At 33.3% G+C, this 21,759-nt stretch overlaps 2 protein-coding genes across 2 annotated transcripts; both read left to right on the forward strand.

Annotated features, from left to right (window-relative positions):
* Positions 1–3,439: 3,439 nt before the first annotated feature.
* Positions 3,440–7,341, forward strand: LOC145634174 (putative receptor-like serine/threonine-protein kinase At5g57670). Its single transcript, XM_081685589.1, has 7 exons — positions 3,440–4,015; positions 4,181–4,435; positions 4,733–4,890; positions 5,002–5,081; positions 5,289–5,424; positions 5,664–5,813; positions 7,015–7,341. Exons 1-7 carry the CDS (start codon positions 3,772–3,774, stop codon positions 7,189–7,191), a joined length of 1,200 nt encoding a protein of 399 aa, XP_081541715.1. The 5' UTR covers positions 3,440–3,771; the 3' UTR covers positions 7,192–7,341.
* Positions 7,342–12,821: 5,480 nt separating this feature from the next.
* LOC145635492 (DNA (cytosine-5)-methyltransferase 1A-like) lies at positions 12,822–21,586 on the forward strand. The gene is made up of 11 exons (XM_081686779.1): positions 12,822–13,377; positions 14,896–16,396; positions 16,848–18,516; positions 18,660–18,846; positions 18,983–19,094; positions 19,202–19,349; positions 19,440–19,637; positions 19,837–20,115; positions 20,208–20,369; positions 20,561–20,779; positions 21,004–21,586. The coding sequence occupies exons 2-11, from the start codon at positions 14,898–14,900 to the stop codon at positions 21,133–21,135; spliced, it is 4,605 nt and encodes a 1,534-aa protein (XP_081542905.1). The 5' UTR covers positions 12,822–13,377; positions 14,896–14,897; the 3' UTR covers positions 21,136–21,586.
* The last annotated feature ends 173 nt before the right edge of the window (positions 21,587–21,759 follow it).

Below are 21,759 nucleotides of genomic sequence, written 5' to 3' on the forward strand. Positions count from 1 at the left end.
AGTTTTGTAAAATATTAAAAACATGCACACCATTTAGGGACGGGGGAGTATTATATATCAAAAATTAAAACATGTAGATGTAGTAATAACAAAGGAAATAAGGGAATGTTTGATATGAACCATGGAAATGAAGCAAAAAGAAAACAAATAAGAGGAAATAGATGAATCTTCTAATTCTTATCTTTTCATTTATTTAGTTAAACCATGGAAAATAACAACTAAAACCTAGTATCTTCATCCGTTTATTTTTGTTTGAGGAGAGTAAGGATAATTGTTACTTTAGGTTTTAATTAAAGAAGTAACAAATCTATAGAAAGTTGGAAACCATAATTATTACTCCGTATTACCCAAGCCTTTAACCAAACACTTGATAATGGTAATAATAGTTTGATTGAATCCGTTACTTATTAAAAAAAACACTCCTACGTACCAAACATGCTCTAAGTAGTTACGACTCCCAATGAGCCCGCGATTAGTAAAAAGGCTTGTTACGGAAGCGTGATAAGCTCATGAGCCCTACAAGCTATATAAAGAATGACATCCTTAATCCTTATCATCATAAGACCTTAACTTCGTATTAAAAACATCAAATCATGAATTAAACATATTTTAAGTCTAATTTTAGCAATTAAAGCAAAACATTACACTGTTTTGAGACTCTCGTCACGTAGCTCACGCTCCACTCCTTTTGAGTCTTTTGATGTTTATATTAACACAATAGGTAAGAAAATAACAATAGTAAAAAATAAACAATAGCTAGTAAATAAAATTACTCTAACTTATTAACATTGATGCAAAATGCATGGATGTTAAATTACAAAACTGCCCAAAGGAAATGAGCTACTCGTTCAAGGTCAAGGATTCATATAGCTAGGTCAAAGCTTGCATCAAAATCGATTTTAAAGTTCGTTGTCAATTTAATTGAGACATGGAAAGCTCTTTAATGATAGGTTCTTTTATCAAGATCAAGCTATTCTTCTTTTACTTGGCTCCTTGCAATTCATGTGATATTCTAGCTATTAAATGGTTGTATAGTTTATTTGAATTAAAGGCTCCCTTCTATCTAATCAGCGAGCTATCATGGTTACTCTCTTACATAGTGTAATGCATGATAAAGTGTAGTGTTAGAAATGCAATATACAATATTAAGAAGAAATAAGTTTATTCGCTCATTGAAAAGAAAAGGAAAAAAAAAAAACTCATCAACTCATCACGTGAAATAGGTTATATAAGTTTGGAAAATAATACAACATAACTCATGCATATTATGTATATAGATCGAATATCTAAACTGGCGGGCGCAAAATATATTGTTCGAATATCTAAACTGGCGGGCGCAAAATATATTGTTTATATTAACATAGTTTTCATACATTAGCAATCTTGTCAATACATGCACATATTTGCTTCAAGTTGCAACTATGACGATAGTTCACTATATATCTTAATTATGATATTGGTAAAACAAGATTATCATTATAAAAACTATTATGATTTTTAATAGTTTCTCACCTATTGGCAAAGTAATTAATTACATCACTATTTATGAATCTTTCATTTGAATGCTATATGGCACCAATTCATCATTTTAGGATAATTATCTTTTAATTGACAATGACTTATTATAATAATGCTACTATTAATGCATCTTATATAAGGATTATTTATTAGAAATTCAAAATTTCCACCCCTTCATAATGACAAAATATATATTGATTTCAATTTGTCAATAATCCAATTGTTAATTAGTCGGTAAAGATCACGACATGTATCTTTGATTTCATGCATGGTTGTATACTTGTACATCATCTACCATGCAATGAACATGTTTAATTTACTGTTTTTAATTATATTAACTTTGATTTTAGATATATAATTGACAATTTGCCCGTTTTCTACTGTCATCACATATTCACATCACATCCATAATTAAAGATTCATTATATAATTTATTACCTCATTAATTTAATTAGCTATTTAGTTCACTATGAAGAAATTTTCAACCTAAAGCATCAATTGTAAAAGAGAATAAACTTGTAAGCAAATACTACATATCAAACCTATAATTAAAACACTAATCAATAGTATTATGCCGACACTAACAACTCCCCTTCCTTTCCCCAAAAATCCTTAGGCATGCATGCTACTAACAACTTTCACTTTTTAATTTTAAAGACACATAATATATGTATGTAATAAGCATGGGATCTGATAAAACTTTTTATTTAAGCATTATTCTTTTATATCTAGTTTACTTAATTATGGCTTTATTTCTAAAACATCAGTAAAACACAATTACGGAAAGACACTCAATTTAAGTACAATATGAAACAATTAAACCCAACAACGGTAAAACTTGAAAAGGCACAAGTAAAACATTGTTGAGAACGATATTTTCTTAATAACGCGACGTCTCACTCGTTTATAATATGAATGAATCACAATCAATAAAATCTCCGAAACACAACCCGAAAACTCCAAACTACTGCTCCAACTTTCAACTCTATAAAAACGTAACAACTATTCAGTTGGTTTGTTTGTTTACTAATAATAACAATCGTCCAAAACGTTGTAAAAACACTAGGGAACAAGACATAAACCAACTACTAAAACAACTCTAAAAAATAAACAAAAAAGGTTTGTATTAATTCATTTCAGTTGGAGCGCCTGACCTTGGAGCTCTAATGTACATAAGATGGTCCACTGCCAGCTCCTTAAAGCAAAGTCCCCTTCAATCATTTAATTTTTTTCCAGATTAATGTGTTGTCTTTCTCTCTCTTTACCCTTTCATAAAGGGAGAATTAGGGTTATTGTATCAATTACTAAATCTATATGGCTAGTGTTATTGGCCTTATTGCCTATACTTTCATTATTTAGGAAAATGACTAGGTGAATGCACAAAAAATAAACTTATAAAATGTCGTCAATTGATAGAGTAACTTTACGATGATTAAAAAGTGGTTCAATTATTTGCATTTGATGATAGTTGAACTACCAAATTATTATCTACTATATTGAAACCGTATTCCAAGCATAGATCAACCTGTAAATTGGCTCATGAGGCGACTCACATGTATTATACTTGTTTTGTAACAACTGATTAACACCAATTTGGCTCGAATTCACCTAAATTAACCCAATAACCACCTCTTTTTGCGAGTTAATATTCACCTCAATTACTTTTATCTAATTTACCCTATCAACAAAGCTCATTATTACACTACTACAATAATACTATGGAATTAAGAGAAATCCAACCATGAAAGAGGCGGAGTAATATAAGCGTACTCCACTTACTACGAGACGTCTTAAAGATTGATTTATCACTACTCGTAACGTTGTACAATACTGTACCTATTAGCTATTACACTGGTACATGTTACTACTTTATATGGATAAATGAAAACGGCATTAATTTTATAGACGAGACACACAAACCCCTTTGTTGGACATGAATAGTTCCTCCTACTTCTCCTTTTATTCTCCCTCTTTCTCTCCTGCATTTAAAAACACCAACTAAACATTACCAACTTCACATTTCTTCATATCTCAATTACTCCATTCACCTCTTCTTTCTTTCTCTCTCTCTCTTCTAAACCAAAATTTCACACCCAAAAAATTAAAAAACAGCTATTTATTTCATTGTACTGATGTTCTTCATATAATGCTGTTCCCTTAAATCCTTACATTTTCAGAAATTCCAAAAAATAATTTTTAAAAAAACAGAGGAATTTTGTTTAAAAAAACAGGAGAGAAAGAAAAAACAGAAAAATGAAGTACATTCGATCTGGAAGTTTGAAGAGGTTGTTTTCTATTGGAAGGCGTAGTACAAGCAGCAGTAGCAGCTTAGAAGATTCTGGAATTGAAGAAGATAATAATAATATTATTATTAATAATAATAAGCATAAAAGTAATGAGATTGAGTTTATTGAACCACATCTTTTTCCTAAGAAACCCACTTGGAAATGTTACCCCTTTGAGGAAATCTTTGCTGCTACCAATGGCTTCTCCTCAGGTTAGTTTAAAAACCCGGATGTTCGGGATTAATAGTCACGTTGATATTGTAATTTGAACTGGTAACGTGACAACGGATTCCGAACGGAGTAAAGGGTATGTTTTTCTTTTTTGTTGTTGTAATTTGTGAATATTATTGAATTTTTTTTTTTTGGTGGGTGAACAGATAATTTGGTGGGAAAAGGAGGGTATTCAGAGGTATACAAAGGAGAGTTAAAAAATGGAGAAATGGTAGCAGTGAAGAAGCTAACAAGAGCAACCAATGAGGAGAAGAGAGAGAGAGAGTTTTTAACAGAGATTGGAACAATTGGACATGTTTTTCATCCAAATGTTTCTTCTCTTTTAGGGTGTTGTATTGATAATGGTCTTTATCTTCTTTTCCCCTTCTCTCCTAGAGGCTCTGTTGCTTCTGTTCTTCATGGTAAGTCACGGCACCTGTCTGAATTTAGTTGTCGCATTACTAGTTCAAGTCGACATATTTCATTATCGTTTGCAAATAGTTAGTGAATCTAAAACCTTTTTTGTGAAAATGAAAATGAATCTAGGGAAAAGAAAAGTCATCAGATGGTTTAATCTTAGCCATTAATTATTTCGTCAATAAAAAAGTTAAAGTCGAGTTAAGAATGTTATCTTTTTGAGAAACTCATTTTAGATTTTTTTGTTTCTCGTGTTAGTATTTTGACATTATGTTAAACTCGAATTTGGCCGAATAATGTAGATCAAAGTAATCCACCGATGGAGTGGGAAGTGAGGCACAAGATAGCAATTGGAACAGCCAAAGGGTTACATTACTTGCACAAAGGGTGCCAAAGAAGAATTATTCATAGAGATATCAAGGCCACAAACATTTTGTTAAGTGAAGATTTTGAACCACAGGTACACCTTACAATTATGTACTTGGTATAATTATTGTTATGTTCCCTATATTTCATTGACAAAAAAGATGATATGTTTACTAACAACATTACATCATGGGGTTAAGTACAGATTTCTGATTTTGGCCTTGCCAAATGGCTTCCAACCCAATGGAGTCATCACTCAATTGCCCCAATTGAAGGAACGGTCGGGTACATATTTTCTTTCCTATCCATTCAATCAATAACGTTACATTGACACGAACTCTTGTATCAGACCCCCTGTAGTTGACCTGATTGACTAATGAAAAGTGTTGGTTCAGTAGGGTATACATGTCGTGTTAGGCCCTTTTAATCAACTTTGGTTTGTCATCGACTCAATTAGTATGCTAATGATTCATTTCGGGCTTAATTATGCAGATATTTGGCACCTGAATATTTCTCCCATGGGATTGTTGATGAAAAAACAGATGTTTTTGCATTTGGAGTCTTCCTTCTAGAACTAATTTCCGGGAAAAAACCAGTTGATGCCTCTCATCAAAGCTTACGAAGTTGGGTAAGAAAAAAAATATATATTGCCATTCTTAATATATTATTATGCTGTTACATGTTTATGTCATCTAGAAAAATAAAAGTTTGTATTTTTACACATTTATTATAACTTCATTGTGTTTGACTAATGTTTAGGGTTTCTTGTGGGTTTAAGCTTCTTGGAATATATAGATAGTGATTACATAATATAATCTTTAATCTTTGTTGTTTATCTAATTAATGTCAAATGTATGATTATGACAGGCTAAACCTTTCCTAAAACGAGGGGAGATTGAGAAATTGGTTGACCCAAGACTTGAAGATGCCTATAATGAAATTGAATTAAGACGAATGGCTTTTGCCGCTTCTATTTGCATACGTTCATCAACTAATTGGCGCCCTACCATGAGTGAGGTAATTGCGTAACGAAAAAGCTTCGTACGATACCATCTCATGATACATTTACGCGTTATCTAAAAATTAATGCTAAACTATGCTGGCTAGTTCATTAAAATTTTAGAAAGTACAAAATTAATTTGGTCCCGTGTTATACTCCCTTAATTAGCTTGTTTACACTGTCCTAAAGAAGTAAATAAGTGATTTGTATAATCCCTTATTTACATATATTTCGACTCATCCCTTTTCTTTAATATCAGTGTTCATACAAATAACCTCTTATTAGAGTTTTGAGTTTTCGACTCATCACTTTTCCTGAAAACCGGTGCTCATACAAATAATATGTAGATAAAATATAGTAACAGTCATATATATTGTAGAAAACATACTTGTATATAAGATGCAAATTAGAGGGATACTTGTCTTGTAGGAATTGAGTTTGAAAGAATATAAGTGAATTTTTGGTGTACTAGTGAATGACTAATTATAATTAGTGCAAAAAAAAATTCTTACCAGATGGTTTGGTGGCCTATGATTTTAATTTAGAGTTGTTCAAGCAAAAATTAATTAGGCAACTGATGTTCTACTTCTACCTAACCTAAAAAAATTTGACACGAGCAATGTTTTACATTTTGTGCAACCTCCCAAGTGTTACTAGATTATGATTAGTCTAATCATATGTGACTTTATTTTATTATTGTTAGATTGTCTAATTCTGCTAGCTAGCTTATTAATTAATTAATTACTACTTTTTTGTGGGGCTATTTTTATATAATTTATTTGATTTGATATTATGATATATTCATGTTTGTTTTCTTCTACATAGTAGACCCCAATTATTATTGCATAATTTGCATTGGAAATGTTTCTTAAATAGTTCGCCTCTTCTTAATAGCTACACATGCTATTGCTTGTAAATATTTGACGATTATTTGACATTATCTAAAATGAAGATATAATTTAACAAGCATAGACGAACAATATAATTGTACAAGTACATCTAGCAAAACTTAGGGTTTATTTTCATACATTTATTTTCAGTTCAGTTCAGCTCCTAATTTCCTTCTCTTATAAAATATTCATTTCACTTCAGCTCAGTTCAGTCAATGAAAACAGACTCTTAATCTTAATTATTAGATTTCTAGATGATGTGTCGGTTATTTTTACTACCCGAGCACGTCATTGGCTGATATTATTACTTATCAATTATTATTAATAGGTACTTGAGATGTTGATGGGAGGGGAGATAGATGAAGAAAGGTGGGAAATGCCAGAGAAAGAAGCCCAAGATCATGATCAAGAGTTTTGGGATTTTGAAGACCTTGAATTTGAGTGTGATTCTTCATTCTCCACATCAATACATGAAGATTCAATTTATACTGGAAGCTTGAATTGAATTATGGCGGGAGAGAAGATTTGAAAATTGCGATAGTTTTCATGTAAATAAAACATAAACTTTGTAGGATCATGAATTTAAATGTTGTAACATAAAACTATAAATGATTGAGTTTATTAGACAAAAATTATGAGAGGTTAATTTTAATTATGTCGGGCGCGCTCCTAGTGTTACATGTTGTTACATACTCGGATTTAAGAATAATCTCGATTGATTTGTACGTACAAATTACGAGTCAAAAGTTCGGACTTTTTAACAAGATTAGTTTGGATGGATAACGTTGGACGTTGTTGCCGCTTCCATCTGGCTATTTGTGAAGTAGCATAAGAATACAATCAGAAGAATCTCTAATTAAACTATATGATATGATATGATGAAAATAATTAAGCTATAATTAAAGTAGCAATTAAGCTTCACATTTTACTACATAGATGTGTACAAAAGTTGAGCAGCTGGGGTGTTGTTCAGCTCCTAGGACAGGTATTCTGATCTCTAATCTCCACGTAGCCTAAACCAACGACTAAATTATTGGTGATTTCCTACTCTTGAAAGTTCATTATATATACCTAGGTGTACCGCACATCCGGGATCATTTACTCATTCAATCAACAAATGAGTAAAAATATTATTACGTATTTGGTTATTTGTTGATTAAATGAGCAAATGACCCCGAATATACGGTACACCCAAGTATATATAGCAAATTCTACCTATTCTTGTATTAGTATTGTCTCATGGGATGATGGATTTACAATAACTCATTATGAGAATATTATTGAGGAAAAAGATCCTTTGAATTAACAAGCTAATGTCATGTAGTACATACACTTCATTTAGTTCTAAATCAAAACAAATGGAGTATGTAGAACAACTAACGTTCCTACATTATAATGAAATGTGTATATATATTTATATACGATAGTTTAAAACTATGCTGAATTGAACTGATTAGAGCTGAACTGAACTAATGTTCCTGCATTATAATGAAGTGTATAACAACTAACGTTCGTACGTTATAATGAACTTCATTTATTAGGGTCTGTTCTCATTGACTGAACTAGGCTGAACTAAACTGAACTTATTAGAGCTGAACGAACTGAACTGAAATGAATATTTTATAAGAGAAGGAAATTAGGAGCTGAACTGAACTGAAAATAATTGTATCAGAACAGGCCCTTAGGGGTTACTCAGTTGGTCAAAGCTTACTTATTAGTCAGTTAACGCGTTTTCAGTGTGAGAGTAACCCCTAACCAAGTAATTCTTGATTGACCGAGTTACCACTAACCGACCGAGTAACCCCTAACCGATCGAATAACCTCTGAATAAATAACTCATGACCGAGTAACTCTAACCGACTGAGTAATGCCCTATTCTGATACGATTATTTTCAGTTCATTTCAGTTTAGCTCTAATAAGTTCAGTTTAGTTTAGCTCTAATAAGTCAAGTTCAGTTCAGCTCCTAATTTCCTTCTCTTACAAAATATTCAGTTCAGTTCAGCTCTATTCAGTTCAGTTTAGTTCAGTTTAGCTCAGTCAATGAGAACAGGCCCTAACCTCCTGAATAAGCTAAGTAACTCCAAAATAAGTAACCCCTCCACGTATGAAAAATTGTGAATTATGATTGATGTTTAAAAGGTTCCTAAAAATTTAAGTTTACTTTTCTTAAAAAAATGTTGAATTCATTTATTTTTTTTTAAATTATAATATATATATATATATATATATATATATATATATATATATATATATATATATATATATATATAATTCTTTATTCAGTTTAGCGTAGATTAATAAGATCGTATTGCAGTACAATCTAATAATTGGCAAAGCATCACTAAGTTTTATACTTCTTCCGGTCCAATTTACTCGCAACAAAGGGGTATTATTTGTGAGACATAAAATATTCCTTTGTTGCGAGTAAATTGGACCAGAGCGGGCCTGTTCCGATTGACTGAACTGAGCTTAACTGAACTGAACTGAGCTGAACTGAACTGAACTTATTAATTAGTGATTTTTAACTACGGATTAGTGATCTTTGATTATTTATTGATTATTTATTAATATACATATGTGTATATACAAATGTACATATTATTATTATTATTATTATTATTATTATTAATTATTGATTATTATTATTATTATTTATTTATTTATTTATTATTATTATTATTATTATTGTTATTATTTATTGATGATTATTATTATTATTTATTGATGATTATTATTAGTATTATTATTTCAATTATTATTATTATTATTATTATTATTATTATTATTATTATTTATTGATTATTATTATTATTATTATTATTATTATTATTTATTACTTATTGATTATTATTATTATTATTATTATTATTATTATTATTATTATTATTATTATTATTATTATTATTATTATTTCAATTATTATTATTATTATTATTATTATTATTATTATTATTATTATTATTATTATTATTATTATTATTATTATTATTATTATTATTATTATTATTATTATTATTATTATTATTATTATTATTATTATTATTATTATTGTTAATATTATTATTATTGTTGTTTTTGTTGTTGTTGTCGTTGTAATAAGAGCTTAAAATAATGAAATTTGGCTTTATATCATTAGCAATATCATTAGACGTAAATTAAGAGCTGAACTGAGCTGAACTGAACTGAACTGAATTGAATTGAATTGAACTGAACTGAATTTCAACGGAAGAGAACAGGCCCGTAGTATGTGGCTGATCACATGATGACTTACATCGTGTGGCCGGAGTTACTTATTCAGGGGTTAATTAGTCGAACAGGGGTAACTTTTTCAGAGCTGAGGTTATTTGGAAGGTCATGGGTTACTTTGTAAGGGGCTACTAGGTCGGTTAAGGGTTACTCGATCGGTCAAGGATTACTTGGTCGGTAATGGGTTACTCGATCAGTGTTTTGGTGTGTGTTAGCCATCTACACAAAAAAAAAAACTCACTGAAATAACATATAGTCATGCTAAAAAAAAAGCTACAATATTCATGTAATGTCCAATCAACATTTAGGCTAAATGTCTTATACACTTGTAGAATTTATAATTCACAAATTATTGGGTGCGAGCACCCGCACCTAAGTGTTTTGTGCGACAAGCCGTTTTCTTTTCCCTTCTCTTTCTCTATCCTTCTTTTCTTCCCTTCTCTTTCTCTCTCCTCTGCTCCTCCTTTTTTTTCCAATTAAAATCAAAATAAAAAATTCATAATTGCATAAAACAATCATAATTATGCAAGGTTATGGTGGAGGAGATGAGACATTCCCCAGTGGTGGAGGCGTTCGCTGGTGGTGGAGGCGAGTGCAAATCGCTGCTATTTTCGTGGTTGGGCACTCCGCTTGGGTGCGAATTGTTGCTGATTTGCTTGGTTGTGCTGGGCTTCGACATGGCTGCGGCAAGAAGAAGAGAGAATGGTGGTGCATGGTTGTGTTGGTGGTGCATGGGGGCTACGGTAGGAAGGAGAGAGAGTGTGGTGGTGTTGTGGTGGTTGTGTTGGTGGTTATAGGATTAGAAGAGAGAGAAAGAAATCTTGGCTAATCTTGGGCTCTTGGCTGATATGATTTTGTGAATCTGCTAGAAAGAGAGGAAAAGGGGGAAATAGGAGAGGAGAGGAGAGGAAATGAAATAAAAATATTTTGTACTTGTATATACTCTGTACATAAGTTAATACAAGTAATATCAGCTAATTAATATTTTATATCAGTTAAGATTTAAAGACAATATTATCACCAATTTGTGAGATTATCATATCATATCTTTGATATGATTCTATTTTATATAAGGTAATTAATAACAAAAATATCACTAATTTGTGAGATCGATAATCATATCATATCCCTGATATGATTCTGTTTTATATAAGGTAATTAATAACAAAAGTATGACCAATTTATGAGACTATCATATCATATCTTTGATATGATTCTATTTTATATAAGGTAAATAATATCAAAAATTATTATTATTATTATTATTATTATTATTATTATTATTATTTGTAGTTTTTCATTAAGTATTTTTTATTATATCTTTTATATCAATTAAGTTAAAAATTCTGATTTTTATGGATTATATCAACCCAAACTAAAATCATGCTATGATAATATATATTATGATATATATATATATATATATATATATATATATTATGTGTTAGAAACATCATTTTAATCGAAATAGACAACTTTGTTTAGTAGACCTAGTTCACTAGTGATATATATGAGACTCTTTGTAAATACTTTTGTGGTATTTTCTTTATTCGCAGTGAAAGAATTTATATTGTATGATTCTATTAAACTCGCAATCCACCAATATGTTACTGAAGTTAAAATAAAGCCTGATACCTTTGATTGGGTTAGTTGAAGCAGCAGCTGGACATGCATTCATCCGTAAAGTTTTTATTTATTTATTTAAAAAAAAAAAATTCAAATATTAAGTTTGAGATTTTACGTAATCACTACATGTGGGATTCTAACAAAGTCTTAGATTGTTTCCCACCTCATGTAGCTTTTATAAATTTTGTTGTGGAGTCACCGGCTCACTGAAGTTGACTTATGTTATTGGGCAATATCGGTTAAAATTGGGTATGCTTTGTTATATGACAACATTACCGGAAAATTTAATTTCATTCAACATCACTTTTTGGGAAATTCTTTGTTCCTTTCATACATCAATCAATGTGGAAATTACTGTTGTGGAAGTTGTTAAAAAAGATTAAGTAGTTTAAAGTGAGCTTTCTCATCGAGGCATTCCAATTCTGAATTTATTCAGCGATCTTTGTACCACACTAATAGAAGACTTTTTCATCATTAAAGAATTTGGGATATTGCTAGCTAGGGAAGCTTAGGCGAGGTGGAGGCCTTGTCATGTACAAAAAACTACAAAAAGACCTCTCTTTTATAAATTGGATTCAATATCATATCCGACTTCATATTAGTCGGGATAAGATTATGAGTCGTCCCTGTATTAGTACCTTCATTGACACTCTTTAGACTCTAGTTATTTAGGAATAATAGGATGTTTAGGCCATATTCGCCTTTTATTAAACCAATTACTTTAATTTACAAGTATTGGATACGCTCACAACTTTAGTTGCATTAACGAATTTTCGTGTTAATAATGGTTACAACTTACAAATTACAAGATCGGATATATTATCAATCCTTTTAATATATCTGCATTCATAATTTATGACCTAATGCAGAGACTATGAATTCGAATTACTATTAGTCACCCATTCACCTTGAATCCTCATTATCAACATGGTATTTAATTCAAAGCTAAGTTCCAAGGATCTTTAACACACCCCCTCCCCCCCCCCCCCCCCCTCTTTTTTTTTTCTTGGTGTGTGTGTGTGTGGGGTGGGAGGTTGAGCTATTATTGAAGTTTAGATTGATATTTGAAGTTGAAATGGAGCTTTTTATCAATCTTAAAATTAATGAATATGTGATGTTGAAATAGAAGCCTTACTCGAACTTAAAATTATGAAATAGTTGCGTGTGTTTGACCCCAATTTAAGATATGATATAATTTAATAATTCCAATGATAAATTTTACACGCTTGTACTATATAGAAATATATTAAGACAAAACAAAATATTGTAGTTTTTATGACAACTAAATTTTTCCTAAATTAGATTATTACTTGGTATCTATTCTAGCTACGTATTTATCATAAATTCACAATCGTATAGTATATATGTTTACGTACCTTATTTTATGTTACTTTTACGTCGCAATTACAGAAACCCTAACTATTTAAGCTTAAAACAAGCTCCATGGTTATTTTTGATTACCTAGCCATCCATAGTCAAAGCAATCCCTGTAAGAAAAAACACCAATAATTCTGAAAAATGGAACTTTCCCTCCATTTTGAAAATTAACTCTTTTTCACAAACACCCAACAAAAATGGCGGCAATTTGAAAAATTAGGGAAAGCGTTACTTCACTTCACTACATATACACATCATTTCTCACTCAGCAATTCTATCCAAATTATCCGAACAATCAACAAATCCAATCTTCAGTGACCTAGCAATCGGCACCCCCGCCGCCACACACCAGCATTCCTTGGTGGGTCTTTAGCCTGCCGTCGCCGCCGTCACCGTACACTTATCATTGTTCCATTTGCTGGGGTTGTTGTTTATGATAAGGTAGTCTTACCCTTTTCTTCAATAACCTAGAATTCATTTCAATTATCAATGTTTTAAAAAAAGCTGGGATCTTTATTTTGATTTTTGCTAGAAATCCTTCTTGTATCCGGCTTTGATTGTTTTTGTTGTTGTTTGTTGATTGGATTTGGTTTTTTGTTACGTTATTTCATTTGGATTGTTTTTATGATTATGGGTTTTTCTTACTTTGATCTAATTTGTAAAAATGTGTTTGGTGAATTGGTTGTTTTGTGATTGTGTTATGAAAATGTGGGGTTGTTTTGTTTTTGTAATTGTGTGGTTGTATTACTTTTGATTTGGGGTATTTCATTTGAACAACGGGAAGGAATTTGAGAGGGGACGGATGGAGAATTGGGGTTGTTCTAATTGATTTTTAGATGAATTTTAATAAGCCATTTATCGTAATTTATTCAAAGTTGAGTTTTTTTTTTTTTTTTTTTTTTTTTTTTGTTTTGTTCAAGAGGTAGTGAGATGAGTTTTTGGGTCAAAATAAAGGGTTTAATGAGTTTTTATTCAATGATTGTGGTAACTTGATTGTGTCTTAGAGTTGTTTGGTTGGATAATTTGGAATGAGTTGAAATGGAGTTAGAATCCATTCCATCAATTTTTTTGTTTGGTTGAGTTTTTTTAGTAATGGAATTTCATACCCAAGGGTTTTTTTTAGTGTATGGAGTTTTGACACGATGGGTGATGCTAGTATTGGCTTCATGATTGTGTAGGGGGGTTTACCTATGTGGCTATTTGGTTGTTATGAATTTTGTTTTCATGGTATGAAAAGAATTCACCTTTCATCACGGTAGATTCTTAAAATACAAAAAAAAAGGGCGATTCTATGAAAATGATGGCTGTTAACTTAGTATTGTGATATGAGAAATGCTAGAACGTAAAATTGAAGAAATTGCTTGTAATTTGAGTTGTTAGCTAAACATTAATTTTTTTCTATTTGGTATGTATGATCTTGTATTAACACTCATTTCTAAATTTCTTGTTTGGCAGTCATTCTTGTGTACGTGTACGTGCGTGTTTTTCCATTCTCTAACGGTCAATGAATTTGGTATAATGTTAAGAGTTGTGATGAATCATGCATGTAACTATTGTAAGACAAAGAGACCGCCAATAGTGAAGCATCCTAAACTATGTGTTATGTACTTTTTTTGAGGAAAATGTGTTATGTACTAGTGTTTTTTTTTTTTTTTTTTTTTTTTTTTTTTTTTTTTTTGTAATTGTTTTTGTAATGTTTTTTACATCATGCAATTGGTTTGCTATATTAGAGTTGTTTATTCATATTTTTCAAGCATGATGCATTTATATCTAATGGATGCATCAGCAAAACTACATGGATTCAAAAGTTGATTGTACTATCATGCTTTCAATGTTACCTTTATATAATTGGTAGTTTTGAGAATGTGTGTGGTCCCATTTTTGTCAAAGATTGTAGCCTGTAAAGGTATCATCTCAGCAAGTTTCTCATCAAATGATTTACTTTCTTTGCATATCCAGGAATGGGGGCGAAAGAGACTGCAAGTACTGGAGATGTGGCTTTTGATAATTCTAAAGAAAATGAGCCTAGTATTAAAACCTCAAAAGGAAAACAGAAAAAAAGAGATAGAAATGAAACCAATGCATTGGCTTCTAGGAGAATGCCAAAGCGTGCTGCAGCATGTTCCAACTTTAAGGAAAAAAATCTTCGTCTATCTGAGAAAGATCACCTCGTGGATACAAAAAGGGTGCCCATTGTTGAAAATGAAATTGCTGCTATTGGCTTGACCACTGGCCATGATGATCCTAGACCCAATCGTCGTCTCATAGACTTCATTTTTCATGATGAGGATGGGAAAGCACAACCAGTGGAGATTCTTGAAGTTACGGACTTGTTTATTTCTGGTGTAATCTTGCCACTAGAGCCTAGTGGTGACCCTAGTAAAGACAAGGGAGTAAAATGTGAAGGCTTTGGTCGAATTGAAACATGGGATATCTCTGGCTATGAAGATGGTGAACCAACCATCTGGATATCCACAGAGTTAGGTGATTATGATTGTGGAAAGCCAGCTGCCTCCTACAAGAAAATATATGGACTCTTTTATGAGAAGGCACGTGCATGCATTGAAGTCTACAAGAAACTGTCCAAGTCTCTAGGGGGTAACCCAGATATAGCACTCGATGAATTGATTGCTTCTCTAGTTCGCTCAATGAGTGGCAGTAAAAATTTTCCGCCAGGTGCTTCCATCAAAGAATTCATTATTTCACGGGGTGAGTTCATTTACAACCAGCTAATTGGATTAGACATTACATCCAACAGGAAAGATCAGAATTTATCTGATCTACCTGTGCTTCTCACCCTTCGTGATGAGTGTAAAAAGAATATGGCATATGCACAAGAAACCGCGATTCCTGTAAACCTGTCTTCTGGTGGGAGTTTGAAGATCGGGGATGTAGAGAAGAAAAATGAGTCTGAAAAGCCTGATTCTGAAGAGGACGAGGATGCAAAATTGGCCAGATTGTTACAGGAAGAAGAGGAATGGAAGTCTATGAATCAAAGGAAGGGAAGGCGCCAAACTGGTCCAAACAAGTACTATATCAAGATTAATGAAGATGAGATTGCAATTGACTATCCTCTCCCTGCTTACTACAAACCTAACAACGAAGAGACTGATGAGTACATCATCTTTGACAATGACATGGATGTCACTGATCCAGATCAGCTACCGAGAAGCATGCTTCATAACTGGTCACTTTATAACTCCGACTCAAGATTAGTTTCTTTGGAACTTCTTCCAATGAAGCCATGTGACGATATTGATGTTACCATATTTGGGTCAGGGATCGTCACAGATGATGATGGGAGTGGTTTTTGTCTTGATGCTGACGATCAATCTTCATCTGCTTCTTCTGAGGCTCAGGATGTGGGTGGAATTCCTATCTATTTGAGCTCGATAAAGGAATGGATGATCGAGATTGGAGCTTCCATGGTCTTCATATCTATCAGAACAGATATGGCCTGGTATACCTCTTTTCTTATTAGCTTAAATTTTTTTAAATGTTGAGACTCAAGGCTTTACCTTTCATTTGTCTTAGCATCATGTTTCCGGGCCCAGTTTTATAATAGTTTAGGCTAACATTTTCATTTTCACTAGGATGCTGTCATCGCTTGATGAAAAACTTCACCCGGCATTGAATATAAATTTCAGTTTATTGTAGTTTCACATCTACAAACCTATCCTTGTTTGTCTTAACAAATTTCTCTTATCTTTTTGTTACCTTACTAAGTCAGATTTACTTGAATACCACCGGTAATTTAATGTTGCATTTATTTGGATGAAATTTTCTAATATGGTAAAAAATTGGCTCTTATTGTCCCTGCCATAAAGAGTTATTTGGTGATATTTTTATGTAACTCTCCACTTCTGCTGTGTCATAATCGTGCTTATGAGTTTCGTAACTTGTCTTTACAGGTATAGGCTTGGAAAGCCATCACCGCTATATGCTCCATGGTATGAAACAGTTATGAAAACAGCAAGGCTTACTGTTAGCATCATTACATTGTTAAAGGAGCAGAGTCGTGTGGCACGTCTATCCTTTGCTGAAATTATCAAAAGAGTGGCAGAATTTGGAAAGGACCACCCTGCCTTTATATCATCTAATCCAGGCATGGTAGAAAGGTATGTGGTGGTCCATGGCCAGATATTACTGCAACAGTTTGTAGAGTATCCTGATAATACCATCCGGAACTGTCCTTTTGTAACTGGACTTTATGATAAAATGGTTACAAGGCATCACACAAAATGGATTGTGAAGAAAAAGGCTGTGACCAGGAGAGGTGCAAACTTGAATCCTGTGGCTAAAATGGTTCCTGTTGCAAAAAGGAAATTAATGCCAGCCACAACCACTAGATTGATCAACAGAATATGGGGACAATTCTATTCAAATTATTCACCGGAAGAGTCCAAGGAAGAAGTTGTTGAACTGAAAGAGGAAGAAGTTCTGGAGGAGGAAGAAGAATCGGAAGAAATTGTTGAGGAGGACCAAGAAGAGAGTGTCTCTGTTGAGAAACCTGACAAAACACATAAAGCAAGTGGGAATAGAAAGCTCAATTGTTCATCTCAGGACATTAAATGGGAAGGAGAGCCACTTCTGAAAACCAGTGCCAGGGAGACCTTCTACAAACAGGCTAAGGTGTTTGGAGATTTAGTTGTTGTTGGGGGTTGTGTCCTTATTGAAGCAGATGAATCAGTAGAGCTGCCTCCTATGTATTTTGTTGAATATATGTTTGAGAAATCAGGTGGCAAGAAAATGGTCCATGGACGACTGATGCTGAGAGGATCTCAAACAGTTCTTGGGATTGCTGCTAATGAGAGAGAGGTGTTCTTGACTGATAACTGCTTAGACTTTGAGCTGGGGGATGTTAAACAAAATGTGCAGATTGAGTTTCGCCATGTGCCATGGGGATATCAACACCGGAAGGATAATGCTGTAAATGACAAGATTGACCAGACAAATGCAGAGGAGAGAAAGTGCAAAGGATTGCCATTGGAATATTACTGCAAAAGCTATTATCAGCCGGATAAAGGTGCATTTATTTGTCTTCCAAAAGACACAATGGGAAGTGGAACTGGTGTCTGCTTTGCTTGCAAAACTAAAGAGGCTGAGAAGGAGCAGAAATCCCTTAAGGTTAATTCATCTAAAACTTGCTTTGTTTACGAAGGAGCTGAGTACAATGTTGAGGACTTTTTCTACGTAGCCCCACGATATTTTGCTGAAGATGAGAAAGACAGCGAAACATTTAAGAGTAGCAGGAATGTGGGCTTGAAACCCTATGTGATTTGTCAGCTCTTAGAGATTGTGATGCCTAAGGCTTCTCGAAAAGTTGATCCTGAGTCCGTAAAAATTAAAGTCAGGAGATATTTCAGACCTGAAGACATTTCAGCAGAGAAAGCCTATCGCTCTGACATTCGTGAGGTTTACTTCAGTGAGCAAATACAATCGTTGGCAGTAGCTGCTGTCCAAGGGAAGTGTCAAGTCAGAAGAAAGAATGATTTGTCATCAGTTAACTACCCTGCTGTTTACGAGCATGTCTTCTTCTGCGAACATCTTTATGATCCTGTTAGCGGAGCTATTAAACAGGTGCAATCTACATATTTTAAATAGATAAAATTATTTAGTGCATTAATTTTGGAACATAATAATAAATTCATCATCTTAGTGTCGACATATTATACAAGGCTATGCAACAAGCATCCTTCTAACTTTTTATTTGTCTATTGCAGCTGCCTAGTAATGTCAAGCTTAACTCAATGGTTGATGAATCCATGTCAAGAAGGAAGAAGGGAAAGGCTATAGAAACTGAGGATGATGAACCTGTCAAACAAAAAGATGAATCTTCAAAGAAGCGGTTGGCCACTTTTGATATCTTTGCTGGTTGTGGTGGTCTGTCTGAAGGTTTAGAGAAATCAGGTAGCTTGATTGCACAGTTTTCTGTCATTGCTTATACTTGCCTGAGTGCACATGTGAATCTCACTGTATGTTTTCTTACAGAAGATTAGAGTATGTTTATTATTGCTTAATAATTTCCACCGGTTATTGCCCACAGGTGTATCACAAACCAAATGGGCTATTGAGTATGAAGAGCCTGCTGGTGAAGCATTTAAGCTCAATCATCCAGAGGCTTCTGTGTTTATAAACAATTGCAATGTGATCCTTAGGTATGCTTTTTTTTTTTTTTTTTTTTTTTTAGGATTCTGTGTTTGTGTGTGTGTGTGTATATATATATATATATTCTATCAGTACTCATCTCAATGGTTTTGTACAGTGCAATCATGTCAGCTTGTGGGGATGAAGCTGATTGTTTAACGACTCCTGAAGCATCAGAGGAGGCAAAGAAGCTTGATGAGAAGGAAATAAATGCTTTACCTAGACCTGGGCAAGTAGATTTTATAAATGGAGGGCCACCATGTCAGGTATATGCACATTTCTCCTTTATCTCAACCCTACTTTCAGTTTCCAATGTATTGAGAAATACTAATCATCTTAATTTAACTATGTTGCAGGGGTTTTCTGGAATGAATAGGTTTAACAAAAGTGCCTGGAGTAAGGTTCAATGTGAAATGATCCTAGCTTTCCTATCGTTTGCTGATTATTTCCGTCCTAAATATTTTCTTTTGGAGAATGTGAGGAATTTTGTGTCATTCAACAAAGGCCAGACATTTCGTTTGACCCTGGCTTCTCTTCTTGAGATGGGCTACCAGGTAGGCTGTCTTGTCAATTTTCTATATTTGTTTTTTTTGGTATTAGGTTGCATCCTTGAAGATTTGCTCTGAAATAGCGTACTTATGACTGGCAGAAATTAGAATGTGTTTCTCAGGATATGTAAATTTTCTTTTAGAAGGTCAATTGATAGCCCATATTCTTCCTGTGTTCTGAATTTATGGTAAAACAATTTTTCAGGTAAGATTTGGTATTCTGGAAGCTGGAGCTTGTGGTGTTTCCCAATCTCGTAAACGTGCATTTATCTGGGCTGCATCTCCTGAGGAGACACTGCCTGATTGGCCTGAGCCAATGCATGTTTTTGCTGGTCCAGAGCTCAAGGTCACCCTAGATAGCAATACCCAGTATGCTGCAGTGCGGAGTACAGCAACTGGTGCCCCCTTTCGTTCGATTACTGTTAGAGACAGTATTGGAGATCTCCCTGCTGTAGAAAATGGGGCTTCTCTAGCAACTATGGAGGTAAGATGCCTTGCTTGACATTCATTTTCCGCCCCATATCAGTTACCCTAATTTGAAATTGCACCTTACAATTTATTTATTTTATTTCACAGTATAAAAATGAGCCTATATCTTGGTTTCAAAAGATGATCCGAGGTGATATGGTGGCTTTAACTGATCATATATCAAAAGAAATGAACGAGTTAAACGTAATTCGCTGCCAAAGAATTCCCAAACGTCCTGGTGCTGACTGGCGAGAACTGCCAGATGAGAAGGTACTTTTCTCATCAGACCTTCCTGATCAGGGAGCTAATTGCTAAATATTTACATAGCTGATGTCTTTCTTTGAATGTTTTTCATTGAACTGTTTGTAACTGAATGTTGTAGTCATTGTTAGTTATGATTTTGGCCTCCAAAAGGCCCAACTAGTGTAACTATATGTCCTGACAAACATATCTGTCTGCAGGTCAAGCTGTCTACTGGACAGATGGTTGATTTAGTTCCTTGGTGCCTGCCAAACACTGCAGAAAGGCACAACCAGTGGAAGGGTCTATTTGGAAGATTGGATTGGGAAGGAAACTTTCCGACGTCTATTACTGATCCACAGCCTATGGGCAAGGTTGGGATGTGCTTTCATCCTGATCAAGATAGAATAGTCACAGTTCGTGAATGTGCTCGATCTCAAGTAAGTCATTGCAGCCTTTTGATTATCCATGATGCTTATAGGCCATAATTCCAATACCCTCTTAAGTCTCTTAGAGGAGGGAGTCCCATGTCTTTGAACAGACCATTATACCATCTTAAAAGCACATTTCTAGTCGTATGATTTTGATCAATATGAAAATGTTCATTTTTTTCGAATATTGGTGAGTTAAAAAGTTTTCTAACATTTATGATTTACAACTGCAGGGTTTTCCAGACAGCTATAAATTTGCTGGCAACATCCAACATAGGCACCGGCAAATCGGTAATGCAGTTCCACCACCCTTGGCCTTTGCATTGGGTAGGAAACTCAAAGAAGCTGTGGAGAAGAAATGCTGAGTCTGACAATATCATGTCAAACCCAGTACTGGATCTGGCTGCATAAATATCTAATCTACACCATTGATAGAGTCCCTAAAAACTGTAATTAGCGCGGGTAACCCGTATAGGTAGAAGCAATTTAAGAACTTTGTGATGAATTGATGAGATGAATTGTCTTCAGCTTGTCATTGTCTAGGATATAATGAACTGCACAGTATTGAGCAGTGCAAAAATGAACCTCATCAGATCCTCAGCATTATATTAAGTTGGCGATTTTTGCAATCCTTAAACATGAAGTACTCAACCTTGAGTGATTATAGCTGCATGTATTCTAAACTTACATTCTATATTTCTATTAGCATGCCAAAAACTTTTCTTTCTTTTTTTTTTTTAGAAAAAAAGCTGGTACATTGTGAACAGAAAAAAGTGACATGTCATGTTTGTTTAGCCTATTATCTATATAGCCTAATTCTGTAAGCAGTATTAAAATGAATTGAAACTATGTAAGGATTATGTAACTAATGTACTACATTCGTTTTATATTTTTTGCATCTTTGAAATAGTTTATACATGTCAAATAATATCTCAAAATTGCAAAAATATGAAACGGAGGTTTCAGCTATTATTCGAAGGGGAAAAATA

This window comes from Chenopodium album, chromosome 6 (assembly GCF_948465745.1).
Source record: "Chenopodium album chromosome 6, dcCheAlbu1.1, whole genome shotgun sequence".
NCBI lineage: Eukaryota > Viridiplantae > Streptophyta > Magnoliopsida > Caryophyllales > Amaranthaceae > Chenopodium > Chenopodium album.